The sequence below is a fragment of the Arvicanthis niloticus genome, chromosome 19, assembly GCF_011762505.2.
Source record: "Arvicanthis niloticus isolate mArvNil1 chromosome 19, mArvNil1.pat.X, whole genome shotgun sequence".
In the NCBI taxonomy this organism is placed as follows: domain Eukaryota; kingdom Metazoa; phylum Chordata; class Mammalia; order Rodentia; family Muridae; genus Arvicanthis; species Arvicanthis niloticus.
Genome location: NC_047676.1, coordinates 52816690 through 52834810, shown reverse-complemented (window position 1 = coordinate 52834810; position 18121 = coordinate 52816690). Strand labels below are relative to the sequence as shown.

Below are 18121 nucleotides of genomic sequence, written 5' to 3'. Positions count from 1 at the left end.
ATCAGATAGGTCTCCAATAAAATAAATGTTTATATAAGAATGTTTGTAATGTCAATTCTATGGATTTCTGACGTTTTTGAAAATCAACTATGTAAGGCAATCTGAACAGTTGTCTGTTAATTCCTTTCCACTAATTTTTTTTTTTTTTGATTAAAAAGGACTGGGTCTAAACCTTGTATTTCTAAATAAGATATATAGGTACAATGCCTACATGAGAGTAATGTATTAATCCCACTTTTGTATTAATAAGAAACTTATGCCAGTGAAAACCCTAAATTTGTATGAAATAAATTCCATATCAATGTAAGAGATTATAATTTCAACCTTGTAACTATCATAAAGATTTCTTACCAATGTAAGATATACCTTTTTTTTAAAACTGGGTCTAAGCTTTGTATTTCTAAATGAGTTACACAGGCACAATGCCTATATAAGAGTAAAATATTAATCCCACTTAATTCCTGAGATTTAGCTCTCTAATTCCCTTCCTGTCGGAAGCTACATTTGTAAAGTATTCCTTAAATTACAACACATGTATAATTTACAAAGTAACCAGAACCATCCACCCCAACATAAGGAACTGGGGCGATGATCTCCTTTTGTCTGCTTCCAGCTGAATTGGGGCGAAGAATTCCCATCTGGGGGCCCAAAGGGAAACAGGAAAATTGGCTTAGTCAAAGGAGAGCTAGCTGGCATCATTTGCCTTGAAGTCACTGTGTACTGAGAAAGTTCATAGCAAAGCTGACACCATAACTGTTACAGTCAGAAAGGCTGGACAGGCAAGCTAGCTGTTCTGGAAAGTCCATAGAAGAAAAGACACAAGTCAATAAGTATCAAATAAATGCTGCATGCCTAGACCAGTTGGAACTGGCTAGCTTTGGATTTAGCAAAGGACTGCTTGAGTAAGACTAGTCAAGAAAGACAGCTGACACCACATACAGAACATAACACTAGGGTTTTTTTCCTTTTGGACTAATAGTTGTGGGGAGCCAAGGAAGATCCCAGTGAATAGAGTCTGAGTGGATGTGGACCAGACATGGGCACAGCCATGTCATGGACCCCATAGCCTCAGACCCATAGAAGAGCCTTCATCCCACGGCGGAGGCTCAGAGGGATGTCAAGCCTTTCTGTGGTTAATGTGGATGCTGACCATGTAGAAATGTCCCCGTAATGTTCTCCCCTGGGTATTTGCAGCATAGAGACTGTTCTGAGATTAGCTAAATCTGTCTCCTGGATCCAGTTGTATATCATAAACACTGCCTCCTTTCTTGTCTGTGGTAACTCCACCTCTGTTCAGCTGTGTGCAGTAGCTTGCCTCCCAACAAGGTAAGCTACAGGGTGCTAAGGTTTCTCCATCACAGACCCAGTCCACCTAATACCCCGCTTTTCTGTCTGTCTTCATTCCCTTGCCACTCTTAGTCAGATCTGTCCCTGGAGCTACACTGGACACAGCAAATGATACTTGTTCTGTATGCAGAATTTATAATGTTATATATAAATGTTATACTAGCCTTCTAGCCCAACTCTCTCCCAGGTCACTTCCCTCTAGGAAATAATGTTTCTGGTTTCCTGTATATTCTTGCAGAGATTTGATGCCTATAAAATGTATGTATATACACTTTTTTTGTTTGTTTGTTTTGTTTTTCGAGACAGGGTTTCTCTGTGTAGCTCTGGCTGTCCTGGAACTCACTCTGTACACCAGGCTGGCCTTGAACTCAGAAATCCACCTGCCTCTGCCTCCCAAGTGCTGGGATTAAAGGTGTGCGACACCACTGCCCGGCACACTTTAAAAAAAAAAAAAAAAAAAAAAAAAAAGTAATAGAACTGAGAAAATGGCTATCAGTAAAGTGTTTGCAAGGACAAGAGTTTGATTCCCAGAACCAACCTTTTTAAAAAGATGGGTTTGGTGGCAGGCACTTGCTTGTAACCTGAGTGCTTGAGAGGTGGAGATGGCTGGCTCTCTAGGACTCTGGGGCTAACTTAGCCTAGTTCATGAGTTCCAGGCTAAAGTCTTAAAAGTTTTAAAATATTTTGTGTCTTATTTTAAAATGTCTTATTATTTTAAAAATAACTGCCTTAAAAATAAGATGAAAGGGGCCTAAGGAATGATCAATCCCCAACGTCCTCTGGCCTCCATATGCATACACATACTCTGTGGTTTAATTTATGTGAGGATTGTATTATCTCAGAAAATATAGACCTCTCAATTATGTTTTAGGTAAATTTTTACCATCTTAAAATTCAGATTTAATAGCCCAGCGTTGGTGGCATATGCCTTTAATCCTAGCACTAGGGAGGCAGAGGCAGATGAATCTCTGAACTTGAGGCCAGCCTAATTACAAAGCAAGTCCCAGGCCAGCCAGGATAGAGAAACCCTGTCACAGAAGAAAGGAAAAGCTGATTTAAAATTTGGTGACTTAAATGTACAGTCTGGGGATGTGACTCAGTTATAGCAAATGTTTAGATGTACAACGTCTGGCTTAGTCACGCACTGTTCTACTGCTATGAAGACACACCATAACCAAGGCAACTTATAAAAGAAAGCATCTGATTGGGGGCTTGCTTACAGTTTCAGAGGATGAGCCCATGACCATCATGGTAGGGAGGCAGCTCTGAATCAGTAGCTAAGAGCTTACATCTGATCCACAAGCAGAAGGAAGAAAGATACTGGACCTCCTCCAATAATGTCACACCTCCTAATTGTTCCCAAATCTAGTAGTTTCACCAGTCAGGGACTAAGCATTCAAAGCTTATAGGGGCCATTCTCATCCAAACCGTAATAAGAATCACCAGCACCCCCCAAAAAGATAAAGTGTACAGCCCACAATTGTTAAGAGTAGTGCGTGCTGGGTATTTGTAGAATAGACGCATGCAAGTGCATGTGTGCATGTGTTAATGGAGGCTAGCGGTTCACACCAGGTGTGTTCTTTCCTCCCCCTCTCCTGTGTTCCAGGACTCCTGAATTCTTAGTTTGCGTTCATCAATTCTCTGGTGGACATACGTTTGCAGATTTTTACTATCACAAACACATGAGTGATAACATATATTACTATGCCAGGCCTTCCGAAACATGTTTGGTTTTTTTGTTTGTTTTTTAATGAGCTCTGAATTCACACAGCCACCCCTAGTAGTTCACTCGTTTCAATACAGGTATAGAATCAAGTACAGAAGCTAGGTGATTACGAAGGGTTTATGAGAAAGACTCCACGCAACTCATGATAGAGGCCGTACATCTCCCAAGATGAATTCCATTCTAAGTCGGATTTCCTCTTGTCTAAGTAACTAAGGACAATACAGACTGGCTCTGGAGAAGAATTACTAAGATCATTACAAGAGAAGGATCTGATGTCTGTTTCTACCAGAGTCATCTTTAAGCCTGAGGAAGTGTTTGACAGTAACAATGCCTTCAGTTATTACAAGGTGTTGGCACAGAGAATTAGTACACAATCATTTCAGCAAGGTAAAGAAGTTGATCCAGGGCGGATGGGTTAGTGCGAGGTAGCCCCTGTGATAGGAAATGAACAGTCGGTCTAGCCACCGGCCCTCTCCAGGCTTCCCCTCCTGCCCTGCCTGTGCTTCAGCGCTCCCTCTGGCCCAGGCTGCCTTCAGGGTTTCTAACTGGGCTTTCTAATGCCGAGAGCCTGTGTTCCAAGATAAACCTCTCCGGTGAACCTCTCCTGGGGCGGGCGCATTCTTCTTCTAGGGGGTTCCTGAAGTCCCGAGATTGGGACTCTTTAATTTTCCGTGTATTGACGCTCACCTTGCCCTAGTCTGTTCTAAACCTCAGGCTTTTATTTGTACGTCGGTTGTCCATCCGGCTTTGGAGCTGAAGTTGGAGGAGGGCAGCTAACATCCGGTTGCACGGAGGCACCGATACTGAGCTCAGGAGAGCTGGCGCGCCGCTGGCCCACCCGGACCTGGCGGTCCTTTCGGGTCCCCGGCGGTGGTCGTGCAGTCACGTGGCCCGAGGACGCGTGGCGGAGTGGGGTGAACCACTGAAGGGGCGCGCGGGTTACGCGGCGGAAGGTTCGATCTTTGGGACGGATGCGCAGAGCGCCAGCGTCAGGCCAGGACACCGGGAACCCTCGGTGTGTGTGGTGGGGGGGGTCAGGAGCCGGGCTGCTCAGGAGTGGAAACTGCAAGTGGTGGTCAGATTAGCAAACGGGCTTCTTCCCCCGACAGAGAGCCAGCCATTAATGGCCTCGTCTGACACCTGAGAATACTGATTGCAAAAACTCTGTTTCTGTCTCTTCTTGCTATTATTTACCTATTAGTTTTGAGCCATAAAGCTGTAACGCATCAAGTGCTATGCAATATCCTGGTTTCAGTATCCTGAAACAAAAGAGGATGAAGAAAAGCCCTCGAGAAAAATAGGAAGTCCACAGAAGTGTGTGGTTTAGTTTAACCTGTGCCGGTGTTTTTGTCTCAGTTTTAAATGTACTCTGATGCTAACTTTAAAGGAATTTAAGTGACAGGCGTATAGGTCTAAATCTTTGCAACTTACTCTAAATCTAAAATTATTCTAAAGCTAAAAGTTAATATATATACAGCCCACAGCAAAGAGAAGCGGGTCATGGTTCACTAAGGAGGGTTTATGTTCCCTTCTCTCTTTTCCCCCCTCCCCCTCCCCAGCCCGACAGGACAGGAAGTAGGTAGCTGTTGTTTGATCAACTTGTTTGCTAAAGCAAAGTTGTCAGGCTAGTGGGGATAGATCCTGCTGCCCAAGTTTTTCCTGTTGGAATTTGTCCTCTCTCGATTCTCTTCAACAAAGATCTTGGAGAATCTGTTAGATGTGAGCAAATGAGACATATCCTTGAACCAATGTGGGCCATGAAATGTCTGAGGGCAAGAGAAGGACATCCTTAGATCTGTTTTAAAAAGTACTGACTCAGCACGATGTGTAGGGTGGCTTTATTGGTCTAAGCCAGTAGCTATCAGAAATTCTACTAGAAAATTAAAGTGCACAGGATATGATTTGGGGAGATATTTGTGAGACTTAAAGACTTAGGGATTGAAGAAGGCATGTGAGGATCAAAGAGAAAAGAGGGGAAATTGATTCCAAAGTGTTTCACTTGTTGGCTATGGAACATAGACGATGAATTCGAGAAAATAGAGAACTCCAGAAGAGTTTGGGGGTGGGGGGAATAATGAACTTGGTTTCGGTTGTGTTTGCATTACAGGCAGAATGTCCAGCTGGAAATGTGTGTTTAACAGTGGTCAAAGTGGAAGGCAGCCTATCCAGTAGGAGCCAGAAGAGAGAGAGCCTTGGAAGGCAGAGAGGTGGCCCTCCTGACAAAAGAGCAAGAGCTGCTTTGTCGCTTAGTTGAGAAGCCCTGGTATCCCAGGGACCAGAGGTGGGAAGTTCAAGTGTCATAACTCCTACAGACATACAGAGGCTTTGGGGTGGAGCTAAATCTTGGAGTTAGCAGTTAGTGAAAGGTCCGGGACTCCCCAGAAAGGAGGTCCACTTAAGTCACAGGATAACACGCACCCAAAGGACACACGAGAGACTGTCTTGCTGTAAAACACATGAGGTGGTTTATTAAATCAGAGCTCTGGGCCAGCCCATATCCCCATATCTCACATAGGGGATAGAGGGACTGACCTCGTGGCTCAGGGGTCTAGCGCTTATATATGGGCGGGGTGGGGAAAAAGCGAACTTTCGCGCGGGTGCACAGGATTGGTTGTTTTACTTTTTTTGAACACTAGTAGGCTGTACCATGGGGGCAGGGTGTAGTTCCTCCCTTGGCCAGTCAGTTTCTGGGATGTTCTTAACAGGCCTTTGTCTTGTAACTCCCCCTCCTCTGTAACTAATTAGATGGGCCCAAACCTGCTGGCAGGTGCTTTTCTGCCCAAGGTCTAAAGCGAAAAATTTACACATATTTCATAAAATGGCCTTTATAATTTTTCACTCTACATTAGCAGGTCACTATTTTTCAGTTATTTTAGTGAAAAATAGGAAGATTGCTGGCAGTCTATTTATGCTTGTCCTTCCCCAAGCAAGTGTCCAGAGGACCAGACAAGGGCTGGTATGATGTCTAGTCCTGGCTATACTGACTGGCTACCTGTGTTATTTGGGCAAGTCATGTATCCTTGGAATAGGAAAAACATCTCTCAACAAAATCAAAAGAACCCTTTCATTTCTAGAAATATTAATAGGGTGGAGAAATATTCCGTGGAATATGCTTTAGAAAATGCTAATACAGAAGCAGAAGTTTAATATTCTAAACGATTTTTTTAAATTTATATGTTATAATCTCACTCAATAAGTAGATAAATTGGTACACAAATTCTTCTTTTCCTTGGGGGATGCAGTCTTACTCTATTGCCCAGGTTGGTCTCAACTGCCACTCTTCTTCCTCTGCCTCTCAAGTGCCTGTTCATATATACCACCAAGTCTGCTTAATACTCAAATTCAAATCATTTATTTGATTGCTGTAGCTGAGAATGAGAAGAAGCCAGATTAGAACAAATTGCCAGAGTTAGTTTGAGGCTAAGTGGAGCAATTCAGTGAGAAGCTGAGAGAAGCCAGGTTGAATCAGTCGGTTTGGAGAGGAGTTTGAGCCAGAACAGCTGGCTGGATCAGTCGGACAGAGTTCAGAAAGAACTAGAAAAGGTGATCTTAATCAGCAGTGAGCCTCCAAGATGACAGTTACATCTGCCGAATGAAAGACACGTTTACATCTGGCACCTTACCCATGGCTCGCAAACGACACTGTCAGCATTTTGAGCCAATGACTCATATCAGGATAGAGATCAGACGTTATGAAGTCTGAGCTCAGACTCCTGAGACAGCACTTTCTCTGTTCTACAACCTGCTGTTTCCCTGATTAATATCAGACCTATTAAACTCACCGGGAGGTTTGTGATTCTAAGAAGTAATGTGTCCTAAAAGTAAAGTTTGATTCTTACCATCACATATGAATATTACACAGCTAATGCCCATCAAAGTTAGATTTTTAAAAAATTAGACCTGGCCAGTGATGGTGCATGCTTTTAATCCTAGCATCAGGAGACAGAAGCAAGTAGATCTCAGAGTTCAAGGCCAGCCTTGTCTATATAGTGAGCTTCAGGACAGCCAAGGCTACATAGAGATATCCTGTCTTCAAAAAAATTGAAGAGGGAAATTGTACTTACTCTTCATGTACAAGGCTTTAGGTTAAATTTCAAAAACAAAACCAACAGAGTACCAGAGTGTAGGAAAAGTCATTCTTTATATTCAGCACCGAATATATGGTGTTGAATATATGAATATATGTGGCACATTAACAGATGTTCCTGAGCTGGGCTTGGTGGTACTTGCCTATAATCCCCAACTCAAAAGGCAGAGCTAGGAGTTTTGCCAAAAGTTTAAGGCCATCTGAGCTACACAGTACCCAGGCCAGGCAGAGCTACATAGGATAGACTCTGTTAAAAAAAGAAAAGAATCTTGTGGGATATGGCAACACATGATTGTTATCCCAGCATGAGAGAGAGAGAGAGAGAGAGAGAGAGAGAGAGAGAGAGAGAGAGAAGAAGAAGAAGAAGAAGAAGAAGAGGAGGAGGAGGAGGAGGAGGAGGAGGAGGAGGAGGAGAAGGAAGAGGAGGAGGAGGAGGAAAAAAGAGGAGGAGGAGGAAAAGAAGAGGAAGAGGAGGAGGAGGAGGAGGAAGAAGAAGAAGGAAGAGGAAGAGGAGGAAGGGGAGGAGGAAGAAGAGGAAGGGGAGGAGGAGGAAGGGGGAGGAGGAGGAAGAAGAGGAGGAGGAAGAGGGGAGGAGGAGGAGACCACCTGGGCCACGTAGTGCTTCAGAGCATCCTGGGTTCAGAAGCAAAAACCGCAACAAATTCTTAAACTGATTTCGAATGCAGCACCTAGGAGGTAGAGTCAGGAAGGAAGACTGCATGCAGGTTTGAGGCCAGTCTGTACTACAGTGACTGAAGTCAGCCTTGACTGTATAACATGATCCTCTTCTCAGAAAACAAAACAATCTTGACTAACTCTATGATTAGCCACACCTTCCTCTCAGAAACCTTCTTTCCCTTTTTCATTGACCAGTTCTGTCTTCTTTGTTGCTGAACATCTAGACTTGACTTTTTTTCTTCCTGTTTTTGGTCTCTGGAGGTTGAACCCAGGGCTTCATATATTCTAGGCAAATATTCTGTCAGTGGACTTCATTCTTAGTGAAGGCCTAAGATTGCATTTATCAAGCAGAATGCTATAGTAGAGGTAACTGTAGTCTCCCAGGGCATTATTTCTTGGTTCCATAAATAATTCCCTATCTACCATGACAAGTAAGTTAGAATAGACTAAAAACAAACAAGGTTTCATGTATTTCAGGCTATATCATGTATCTCCAGATTGTGTGTGGCAGAAGATGACCTTGAACTTCTACTCCTCCTGCCTCTACTTCTTGAATGGCATGTACTGCCACGCCAGGTTCACGGAGTTCTGGGATTCCAACACAGGGCCTTCTGCATGCTTTGCAAACAGTCTGCCAACTGAGCCACATTCCCCACCCTAGAAATGCTATTACAGGAAATGCCATGCCTTTTAAAACGGGGTGTCACATAATACAAATTGAAATAGGATGTAGTCCCTGCTTCCCATGTTTCTCTACATAGCTGCTTTAAACTTTTCTTTTCAGTTCTGTAAGGTCTGGGAACTCTGTATACTGTGATCTACAACAGTGGAAGTTTGGCAATCTGTCCCCAGGCATGAGGCTCCCAAGGCCCATCCCCACCTCTTGTCAGCTGTTAATGACAATAGTGTTGTCTTGAAGCAAGCTGTTTGTAAGGACTAAACGGAATCTGAGTAAAGATTTACCAGAGACTCAGGAGTGAATGCTGCTCTGATGACATCATGTTTTTAAAAATCGCTCTCAGACTTGGTGACGTATGTTAGTAATCCTAGCATTTGAGAGGCTGAGGCAGGAGTATCTAGATTTTAAGACCATACTGGGCTGTATAATAGGCCCAGGATTTTTTTTCTAGGGCAGCCTAACTAATTGGCACATATCTCTATATCACAGTCCTATTTTTCTTGTATATTTTATGTTTTTTGGTTTGGTTTGGTTTTTTTTGGCTTTTTTTGTTTTTTTGGTTTTTTGTTTGTTTGCTTGCTTTTTTGGGTTTTGTTGTTGTTGTTGTTTTTTGGTTTTTCGAGACAGGGTTTCTCTGTGTAGCCTTGGCTATCCTGGAACTCACTCTGTAGACCAGGCTGGCCTCGAACTCAGGAATCCGCCTGCCTCTGCCTCCCAAGTGCTGGGATTAAAGGCATGCGCCACCACTGCCCAGCATATATTTTATGTTTTAAGGTGTAGGATATAACTTAAATAAAGTTTACAATTATGTAATAAAGCATGTCACTTTAAGTATACAATTTGGGGGCTAGAGAGATGATGGTTCAGTAGTTAATTCCCAGCTCCCACATGGCAGCTCACAACTGTCCCATCCCAGGGATCCAACACTCTCACACAGACATATATTGTAGGCAAAACATCAAATAAAAAATACGATAAAATAAGAAGTACAAAAACCCAGTATACAATTTGTTGGAGTTTGACAAATTACCACTCTGGTTAAAATATAGGACAATTCAGGCTGGGTATGGTAGTGTACACCTTTAATCCCAGCACTTGGGAGGCTGAAGCAGGTGGATCTCTGTGAGTTCAAGGCCAGTGTGGTCTACATAGTGAGGTGTTCCAGGACAGCCAGAGTTGTGTATTAGAGAGATTCTGTCTCAGAAAAAGAGAAGTACTGTTCCATATCCACCCCAAATTTCCTAGTCATCTTTGAAATAGACCTTCCCATTCCAGGCAACTATTAATCTCTGGGCTGTCACTGACCTACATAAACAGCTCATACTGGAAGATTCAGAGTGAACCAGTTACTATGGTCACTGATCATGTGACCAACACATTTTTTGCTTGTATACTGATTGCTGACCCCGGGGCCATGTGCATGCTAGGCAAGAGCTCACCACTGAGCCACCCCAGCCCCCGCTCACTGTCACTGGACACTCGTTAGCGTAACATCTGACTTTCACCCTATAAAGTTCCTGTTGTGTTGTATTTGGGGTTTTGGTTGTTTAGTTGATTTTGGGAGATGGGATTATGCATTTAACCCAAGCTATGCTGGATCTCACTATGTAGCCCACGCTTGTATCACATTTGTGATCTCTTCTCGTTGGCTTCCCCGGCACTGGGACTGACCACAGGCTGTGCACCTCAGACGCTGCTGTGCTTCTTACTCCTCATTGCTGTTTAGAAGAAGCCTTGCAGTGTAGTCCAAGAGATCTTCAAATTTATGATTCCCCTGCCTCTACGCCTGCGTGCTGGGAGTACAAGTGTTCCCCACTGTACCTGGATATTGGATTAAATTCATTGCTGAATATTCAGTCAGTCCTGGAGGTGGACACTTGGATTGTTTCTAGTTTTTTGAAGAGTTGCTCTCTTTATGTATCCCTGTGTGTGTGAATATGCCTGTGTGGAAGAGCATATGTATGCAGGCACACAGGCTTGTGCAACTGTGGAGTCTAGAACTGGGTATCAGATCCTCAGAACTGGAGTTACGGGTGTTTGAAGGAAACCTGGCTTGTTAAGTGAGTGCTGGGCTTCGAGCCTCAGACCTCATGATTGCGTAGCAATCGTAACTGCTGAGTTATCACTGCAGCCCTGTCTTCTAGGCTTTCACTGATCTGAACATTCATGCTCCCATTTTGTTCCAACACATAGGTTCATTGTCTCTTAGGTAGATACTGAAGAATGCAGTTACTAGTCCTCATACTTATACGAGGTCATTGAAGCTGGGCGGTGGTGGCGCACACCTTTGATGCTAGTACTCAGTAGGCAGAGGCAGTTGGATCTCTGAGTTCGAGGCCAGCCTGGTCTACAGAGCAAGTTCCAGGACAGCCAAGGCTACACTGAAAAACATTGTCTTGAAATCCCAGAAAAAGAAGTCGTTGAGCCATTTTCCATAGAATTATACGGTTTTATACTCCCACTCACAGTGCATGAGTCTGAGTCGCCTCGTGGCCTTGGCAGCACTTACATCCACCAGGGATCGCTGATGAAATTTGGCATGGTTTCATTTTGAGTCACCTAATGAGTAATGTTGAAATATAGGGTACTTGGAAGCTAAAAACAGCAGAAAAATTTCATACATGAGATTTATATGGTATCTGAATGTTTTGTTTGTTTCTTTCTTTACTTTTTGAGATACTGTTTCTTTGTGCAGCCCTGGCTGTCCTGGAACTTGCTCTGTAAACCAGGCTGTCCTTGAGAACTCAGAAATCCAACTGCCTCTGCCTCCCGAGTGCTGGGGTTAAAGGTGTGTCCCACCACTGCCAGCATATGGTTTTAAAAGTGAAAAATATGAGACTTATCTCAGCAAAAAGCCCAAGACTGGTTCAGTTTCTTTGAAAATCCCAGTCAGCATCTCTCTCTTTTTTTTTTTTTTTTTTTTTTTTTTTTTTGGTTTTTCGAGACAGGGTTTCTCTGTGTAGCCCTGGCTGTCCTGGAACTCACTCTGTAGACCAGGCTGGCCTTGAACTCAGAAATCCGCCTGCCTCTGCCTCCCAAGTGCTGGGATTAAAGGTGTGCACCACCACCGCCTGGCAGTCAGCATCTTCTTAGGCAGCAGGATATTTATATTTTCAGTCTCATCTGCCTACGAATTGATACTGTGATTCTATTGTTGTTGTTGTTGTTTATATTTTATTCTCATTGAATTGAAGCTTAACATTAGATTTTTTTAACTCACAGTTTAAAAAAAAAAAAAAAAAAAAAAAAAAAGTAAAACATTTCTACACAGTTGCAGCAAAGGCACTGTTTTGAAATGCCCAGTGTCGAAAGCGTGAGATCGCTGCTCTCCATTCTGAAGGGAGGAGGCTGAGCTTCCTGTCCAAGCAGCACTTGCTCCCTGTGACCAAGTAAGTGGCCCCCATGGGCTGGGGACGGGAGGGTTCAGGGATGGTGCATTCTCTAAGATGTTTTCTCCCGGGAGAGAGGGCAAGTCCTGTGGTGCCTACTATGGAGCCTTGCTGCTGTGACCGTTGTGTGTCCTCATCCTAGAGGCAAGTGTTTATATTTGTACATTTTCTTCTTCTTTTTATTTGTTTAGTAAATGAATCTTTATTGAGCAACAGCTATGTTTTAGGAACTGAGTTAAGTTCTAGAGTACTGTGGTGGGCCAGACAGGAATACCTGTTGGCCTTCCATTCTGTGTGAGGGTGTTTGGAGCAGGTTTGGGCTGTGGCAGAGGAGAATGTGCAGGTGACTGACCTAGCCTGGTGATGGGAGACATGGATGGAAAGCTGGGCCCTTGGCCATTGGACAGTGTAATTTAAGAAGGAAAGAAAAGGAGAAAACTGAGAGGGATGCCTTCTTCGACGATTTACTATGTGCCAGTCACACAGAGTCAAAGGTGCCCTTAACCCTGCAGTAATGGGCAAAGGCAGGAGGCAGAGTCTTCCTGTAACAGTGTAGTCAGGGGAGGTCTCGTTCACACTTGTTCGAATCTTGGACCACTCTCAGACTTGTAGAAACAGAACTGTTCCCTTCATAAGCTTGCATTTGAAGTGTCTGTCACCTCAGTTGACTGATTGGTGTACTCTTCCCTGATCACTAGGGTTCTGTATTCAAATTCCAGCCTTCCTAGCCTCACTATGGTTCACCTCAGTCTTCCAAGTAAGAGCTGGAACCCTTTCCATGGAAAAGACCTGAGATGTTAAGTACTTCTAGTTAGGATATTGAAAGGGGCATTTGTGTATTAGGTTTCTGTTTTAATTTGAACATGTATTTACATGTATGTGTGTACTTGTTTGTCTGTGTATCACCTGTGTGCAGATGCTCTTGGAGGCCACAAGAGGATATAGGATCCCTGCAGCTGGAGTTAAAGGCAGTTATGAGTGAGCTACCTGATGTAGGTGCTGGGAATTGAACTCAGGTCCTCTGCAAGCAGCAAGTGCTCCTAACTGCTGAGCCATCTCTTCAGCCCCTATTTTTCTTTTTTCAACGATGAATAATATCCTTTCTGTGTGTGCACACACCACATTTTCTTTATCCATAACTTGGAATTTATAAGTTAGTGACAGTGAGCATGGCAGTCGCTCATGACAGTGAGTGTGGGCATCGCTTTGACATAACTGTTTTCATGTCTTTTGGGGGGCAAACCCAGAAGAGGCATTGCTGCATCTGTGGACTGCTTTTTTTTTTTTTTTTTTTTTTAATTTATTTATGTATATGAGTACACTGTAGCTGTCTTCAGACACGCCAGAAGAGGGCATCGATCCCATTACAGATGGTTGTGAGCCACCATGTGGTTGCTTGGAATTGAACTCAGGACCTCTGGAAGAGCAGTTAATGCTCTTAACTACTGAGCCATCTTTTCAGCCCTCTTCTTCCTCCTCCTCCTTCCTCTTCTTCTTTCTTTTCCTTCTCCTCTTCCTTCTCTTCCTCCTCCTTCTCTTCCTCCAACTTCTTTTTTTTGTTGTTGTTGTTTTTTTTGTTGTTGTTGTTTTGGTTTGGTTTTGGTTTTTCAAGACAGGGTTTCTCTGTGTAGCCCTGGCTGTCCTGGAACTCACTCTGTAGACCAGGCTGGCCTACGAACTCAGAAATCTGCCTGCCTCTGCCTCTCTGCCTCTCTGCCTCTCTGCCTCTCTGCCTCTCTGCCTCTCTGCCTCTCTGCCTCTCTGCCTCTCTGCCTCTCTGCCTCTCTGCCTCTCTGCCTCTCTGCCTCTCTGCCTCTCTGCCTCTCTGCCTCTCTGCCTCTCTGCCTCTCTGCCTCTCTGCCTCTCTGCCTCTCTGCCTCTCTGCCTCTCTGCCTCTCTGCCTCTCTGCCTCTCTGCCTCTCTGCCTCTCTGCCTCTCTGCCTCTCTGCCTCTCTGCCTCTCTGCCTCTCTGCCTCTCTGCCTCTCTGCCTCTCTGCCTCTCTGCCTCTCTGCCTCTCTGCCTCTCTGCCTCTCTGCCTCTCTGCCTCTCTGCCTCTCTGCCTCTCTGCCTCTCTGCCTCTCTGCCTCTCTGCCTCTCTGCCTCTCCTCTGCCTCCCAAGTGCTGGGATTAAAGACATGCGCCACCACCGCCCGGCTTGCTGACTGATTTTAAACCACTGCTTTCCCTAACTGTTTTCCCTTATGACAGAAACAGCATTTGGCTAATGAGCAAAGTGTCGAGGTCATCGAGTGTGGCAGAGGACATCTGGGAAACAGAAGATGATGACATGACCGAAGGTGACCTAGGGTATGGCCTCGGAAGAAAACCCGGTGGTATTTATGAAGTTCCGTGTTCGATTACATTTAAGAAAAGGTCAGATGGAAAGAGCCCCAGCCCACCTCCGTTTCCAAAAAAGGGGGAAGAAAGAAGTGAAACTGTTTTCCAGTATTCCAGGAATAAGGGCTTTCAGGATACATGCGCTCACAGATGCAGAGCATCTGGCTACAGACGACAGAGCAGCACTGGTAAGACCACTGGGCTTTCTGCCCTCCCCTCCCCTCCCCTGTGGATATATATAATCAGAGCTCTTATGCTCTCAGCACAGAAAAATCAATAACAGCAGTAGATTTTCATCTTTATCTCCTTAAGATTTTTTTTAGATGAAATTTGTTTATGTGAGGGGTGCAATGGGCGATGCAAGCACATGCCAAGGCATGCTACAACTCGAACAAAGGAGCCAATTCTTACTCTCTACTATGTGGGTACCAGGGCTAGAACTTAAGTCGTTGGACTTGGCAGCAGGCACCTTTACTTGCTGAGCCACCTCAGTGGCCCACATCTTATTCCCTTGAAATAATTTGTGGAATTCAAAAGTAATTGGTGTTTTATTAACAAATATTGCAGCAGGCACAAGGCACAATAGCTATGTCTGCTCTAATACCATATGCCTGTGAGTCTGGCAGCTGCTTACCACAGTTCCCTGTTTGGTTTTGCAGTTTTATGCCCGCCCCACCCCCACCCCAGTCAACAGTTATTGGGTCCACTAGGTGCCAAGTGCAGGTCTAGGTTCTGGGAATAATAATGAATAAAACATGCAATTAAGGTGACAGAGACATCCATTTGGTCATTGTTCTTGGAAAGAAGTTAAAGTTTAGTTCCTAGGTGTTACTATTACCACACGACTTAAACTTAAGCTAACTACTAAAACCCACTTATTTGACTTAGAACATTCATGTCTTTCTACACATTTGCATAGTAATTAGTCGATTCTTTAACATATGTTTCATATCATGATTCTTTGCAAGCTGTTTTTCCCCCCTCAAAACCACATATCTTTTAACTTGTGGACATTTAAGGGTTCATATTTTTATCAGGTTATAATAATTTTTTCATTTTGCAATTTAGGGAAGAAATTAGTTTTTATAAATAAATGCCCTGTATTTTGCCAGGGCGGGGCACATTTGAGACAGGTTCTCTCTATATAGCCTTGGCTGTCCTGGAATGTGCTTATGTAGACCAACCTGGCCTCATACTCACAGATATCCACCTGCCTGTGCCTCCAAGTGTCAGAATTTAAGGAGCATGGTACCATGCCCAGGTAAATAACTGGTATTTAACTAAAGAAAGTATTCATTTTTTTTTCTCCAATAGATTCTAATTCAGAATTGTCAGATGAACAATTAAGGCGACGTCTTCATGAAGCTTTAGAGGTATGTCCTCGAGGTACTGAGTGAACACTGTCCCTGTCTCTTCTGACAGACTCCTCCTTCCCTTCATCTCTTGAGTTCTTACTTTACAGCAGGCCTTCTGTTTCTTATTTTCTGTCTCTGTGTGTGTGTCTCTCTCTTTGTGTCTCTCTGTATGTGTTTCTCTCTCTGACTCTATGTATGTTTCTCTCTCTCTGACTCTCTGTCACTCTGTGTGCATATGTGTGTTTCTCTCTCTCTCTCTCTCTCTCTCTCTCTCTCTCTCTCTGACTCTCTCTCTCTCTCTCTCTCTTTCTGTGTGTATGTGTGTGTGTTTCTCTCTTTCTCTGACTCTCTCTGTCTCTCACTTCTTGGTTTGTGTATGTATTGCCACAGCACACATGTGGATATCAGAGAAAACTTGCTGGAGTTAGTTCTCTTGTTCCATCCTGTGAGTATCAGGGATTGAACTTAGGTGGTGAGACTTGGAGGCAAGCTCCTTACCCTGCTGAGCCATCTTGCTGGCCCCTCTTTAAAAGCCCTCTGATGTAAGCATGCCCAACCCTTCAGGCTTATCCACCACTTCTCCGTCCGGCTTCTCTAACACTATCTATCCATCTAAACTTCTGGGAAAGTTGGTGTTGATTCCTTATAGATGCCTTTCCTCTATGTGGAGCTCGAAAAAAAAAAAATCTGTCTTAATGTAATGTCCTTGAAGTCAGAAGACCAGAGAATTATTAGAGATTAGGAAAGAGAGGCCATGTTGATGATGTGTCTTGAAGGGAGAGACCCTTCAATTCCAGATAATAAAGGGAGTTTCCAAGTCATAAGTTTTCAGGGGCTTGGGGAGGCTCCACGCCACATGACCTAGCCTGGACTAGCCTACATGCCAAGAGACATTGACACAGGTGCTCAGTAGGATCTAGACTTATCCTGAAATATGGGTGGGGAGGGGGGAGGATACAAGGCCCCACCACAGCTTCTCATCAACTCTATATGGAGGGGGAAGAGACTGCAGGGTCAAGGTGTGATTGACAGCTTGAGGGTCAGTAACCTGGGTGGTCCGAGGAGCACCACCTGAGCCCCGCCCCTATGGGCATGGCAGCTTTGAGTAGCTTGCCACCTTTCTAGGAAACAACCCTGCTTCCTAAGGTTAGATAACTGGGACTACAGAGGCAAATACCACAGCTGGAGGCATGAACAGAAACCTGCTGTCTCTAAGCCCCAGAGGGAAGAACTCTGAAATCAAGGTTTTAGAATGCCCATGGTGTTGCTAGATGGTAGCATCTAGTCTCTGCCCCAGCCTCTCATGCATGGCCTTGTCCCCATGTCCTGTCCCCCATGCCGCTCTCACCCCCTACCCTCCCTTCCCAGACTGCATCCAAGGGGCCTCTTATTTCACAGGTGCACTTGCCTTTGGATTGGTGCCCACCTTAATCCAATACAACATCATTGCAACCGGATTATATCCTTAAACTAAATATCACAGTAGGTAAACACATGGCAAGCATCACTTAGGCGTGTATTTCTGTAAGTGCTGCATTCCCACAATGCAAGTGATGTTCTCCAGCTGCTTCACCTTGGAAGGCTTTTAAGAAGTGGTCCTGGCTTAGATAGACTGTTAATCTATTGCCTAAAGCTGGAAGTATTTTTGGTTTGATTTGGTTTGTTTTTTTTTAATTTATCTGTTAAGCCTCCCTTTTCAGATAAGTTCATGATACTTGTTGGGGGTCCAAGAGTCACCCCACAAATCACACAAACACCCATCTCAGTTAGACAGGGAAGGATTTATTGAATGCACAACGTGATATTGAGAGATCAGAACTGTAGCTCAGAATTAAGGGGCTGAGCCATGGCCACAAACATCTTTCTCCATTATCTTATCAAGGAAAAGCCCACAAACCCACACTGAGTTCATAGGCAGGTGCAGGATGGGCTGCCTCATGCCATTTTAGATACAGCAGTTCATATTGACCTTCAGTTTGATGGGTCCTACGTAAAGCTCTGTGGAGTTTAAGATTAACAAGCCTCAGAGGCAGGCAGATTTCTGAGTTGGAGGCCAGCCTGGTCTACAGAGTAAGTTCCAGGACAGCCAGAGCTACACAGAGAAACCTTGTCTCAAAAAAACAAAACAACAACAATAACAACAACAAAAAAAAAGAAAGAAAGAAAGAAAGAAAGAAAGAAAGAAAGAAAGAAAGAAAGAAAAAGATTAACAAACCTCATACAGAACATAACAGGATATGTGATCAGCATGACCTTGCTCTGAGTCAAGTCATTTCTCTGTGTCAATGACTGGCAGGCATGTTACAACAACAATATGAAATAGCTGGCAGGCAGGGAACAAAATGGCTACAGCTTTCTGGAGGTAGAGGCAGACCTCAACCATGCTGAACATAGCAGGAGGCAGGTGTCAAAATTTAAACCATAGTAGTCACTACAGTTGTATAGATGACCATGTGCTTATTTTATGTGGTCTAAAGAATTGTCTTTTGATATGTGTGTGGCAGAGCACATCTGTTACCCCA

The 18121-nt window shown here is 44.1% G+C and overlaps 1 protein-coding gene across 9 annotated transcripts in view; it reads left to right on the top strand.

Moving 5' to 3' along the window:
- The first annotated feature begins 3597 nt into the window (after positions 1-3597).
- The window catches only part of Ccdc125 (coiled-coil domain containing 125), a 29776-nt gene continuing 15252 nt past the window's right edge, over positions 3598-18121 (top strand). Inside the window, exons 1-6 of one of the 9 annotated variants that reach the window (XM_076916282.1) lie at positions 3604-4088; positions 5181-5354; positions 11789-11906; positions 11981-12050; positions 14116-14432; positions 15559-15617. In XM_076916282.1, the coding sequence (XP_076772397.1) occupies positions 14132-14432; positions 15559-15617 (360 nt within the window). In that variant the 5' untranslated portion in view covers positions 3604-4088; positions 5181-5354; positions 11789-11906; positions 11981-12050; positions 14116-14131. Of the gene's footprint in view, positions 4089-5180; positions 5355-11788; positions 11907-11980; positions 12051-14115; positions 14433-15558; positions 15618-18121 lie in introns of all 9 variants that reach the window. The other 8 variants (XM_076916285.1, XM_076916283.1, XM_076916281.1 and 5 more) reach the window with 8 other exon arrangements.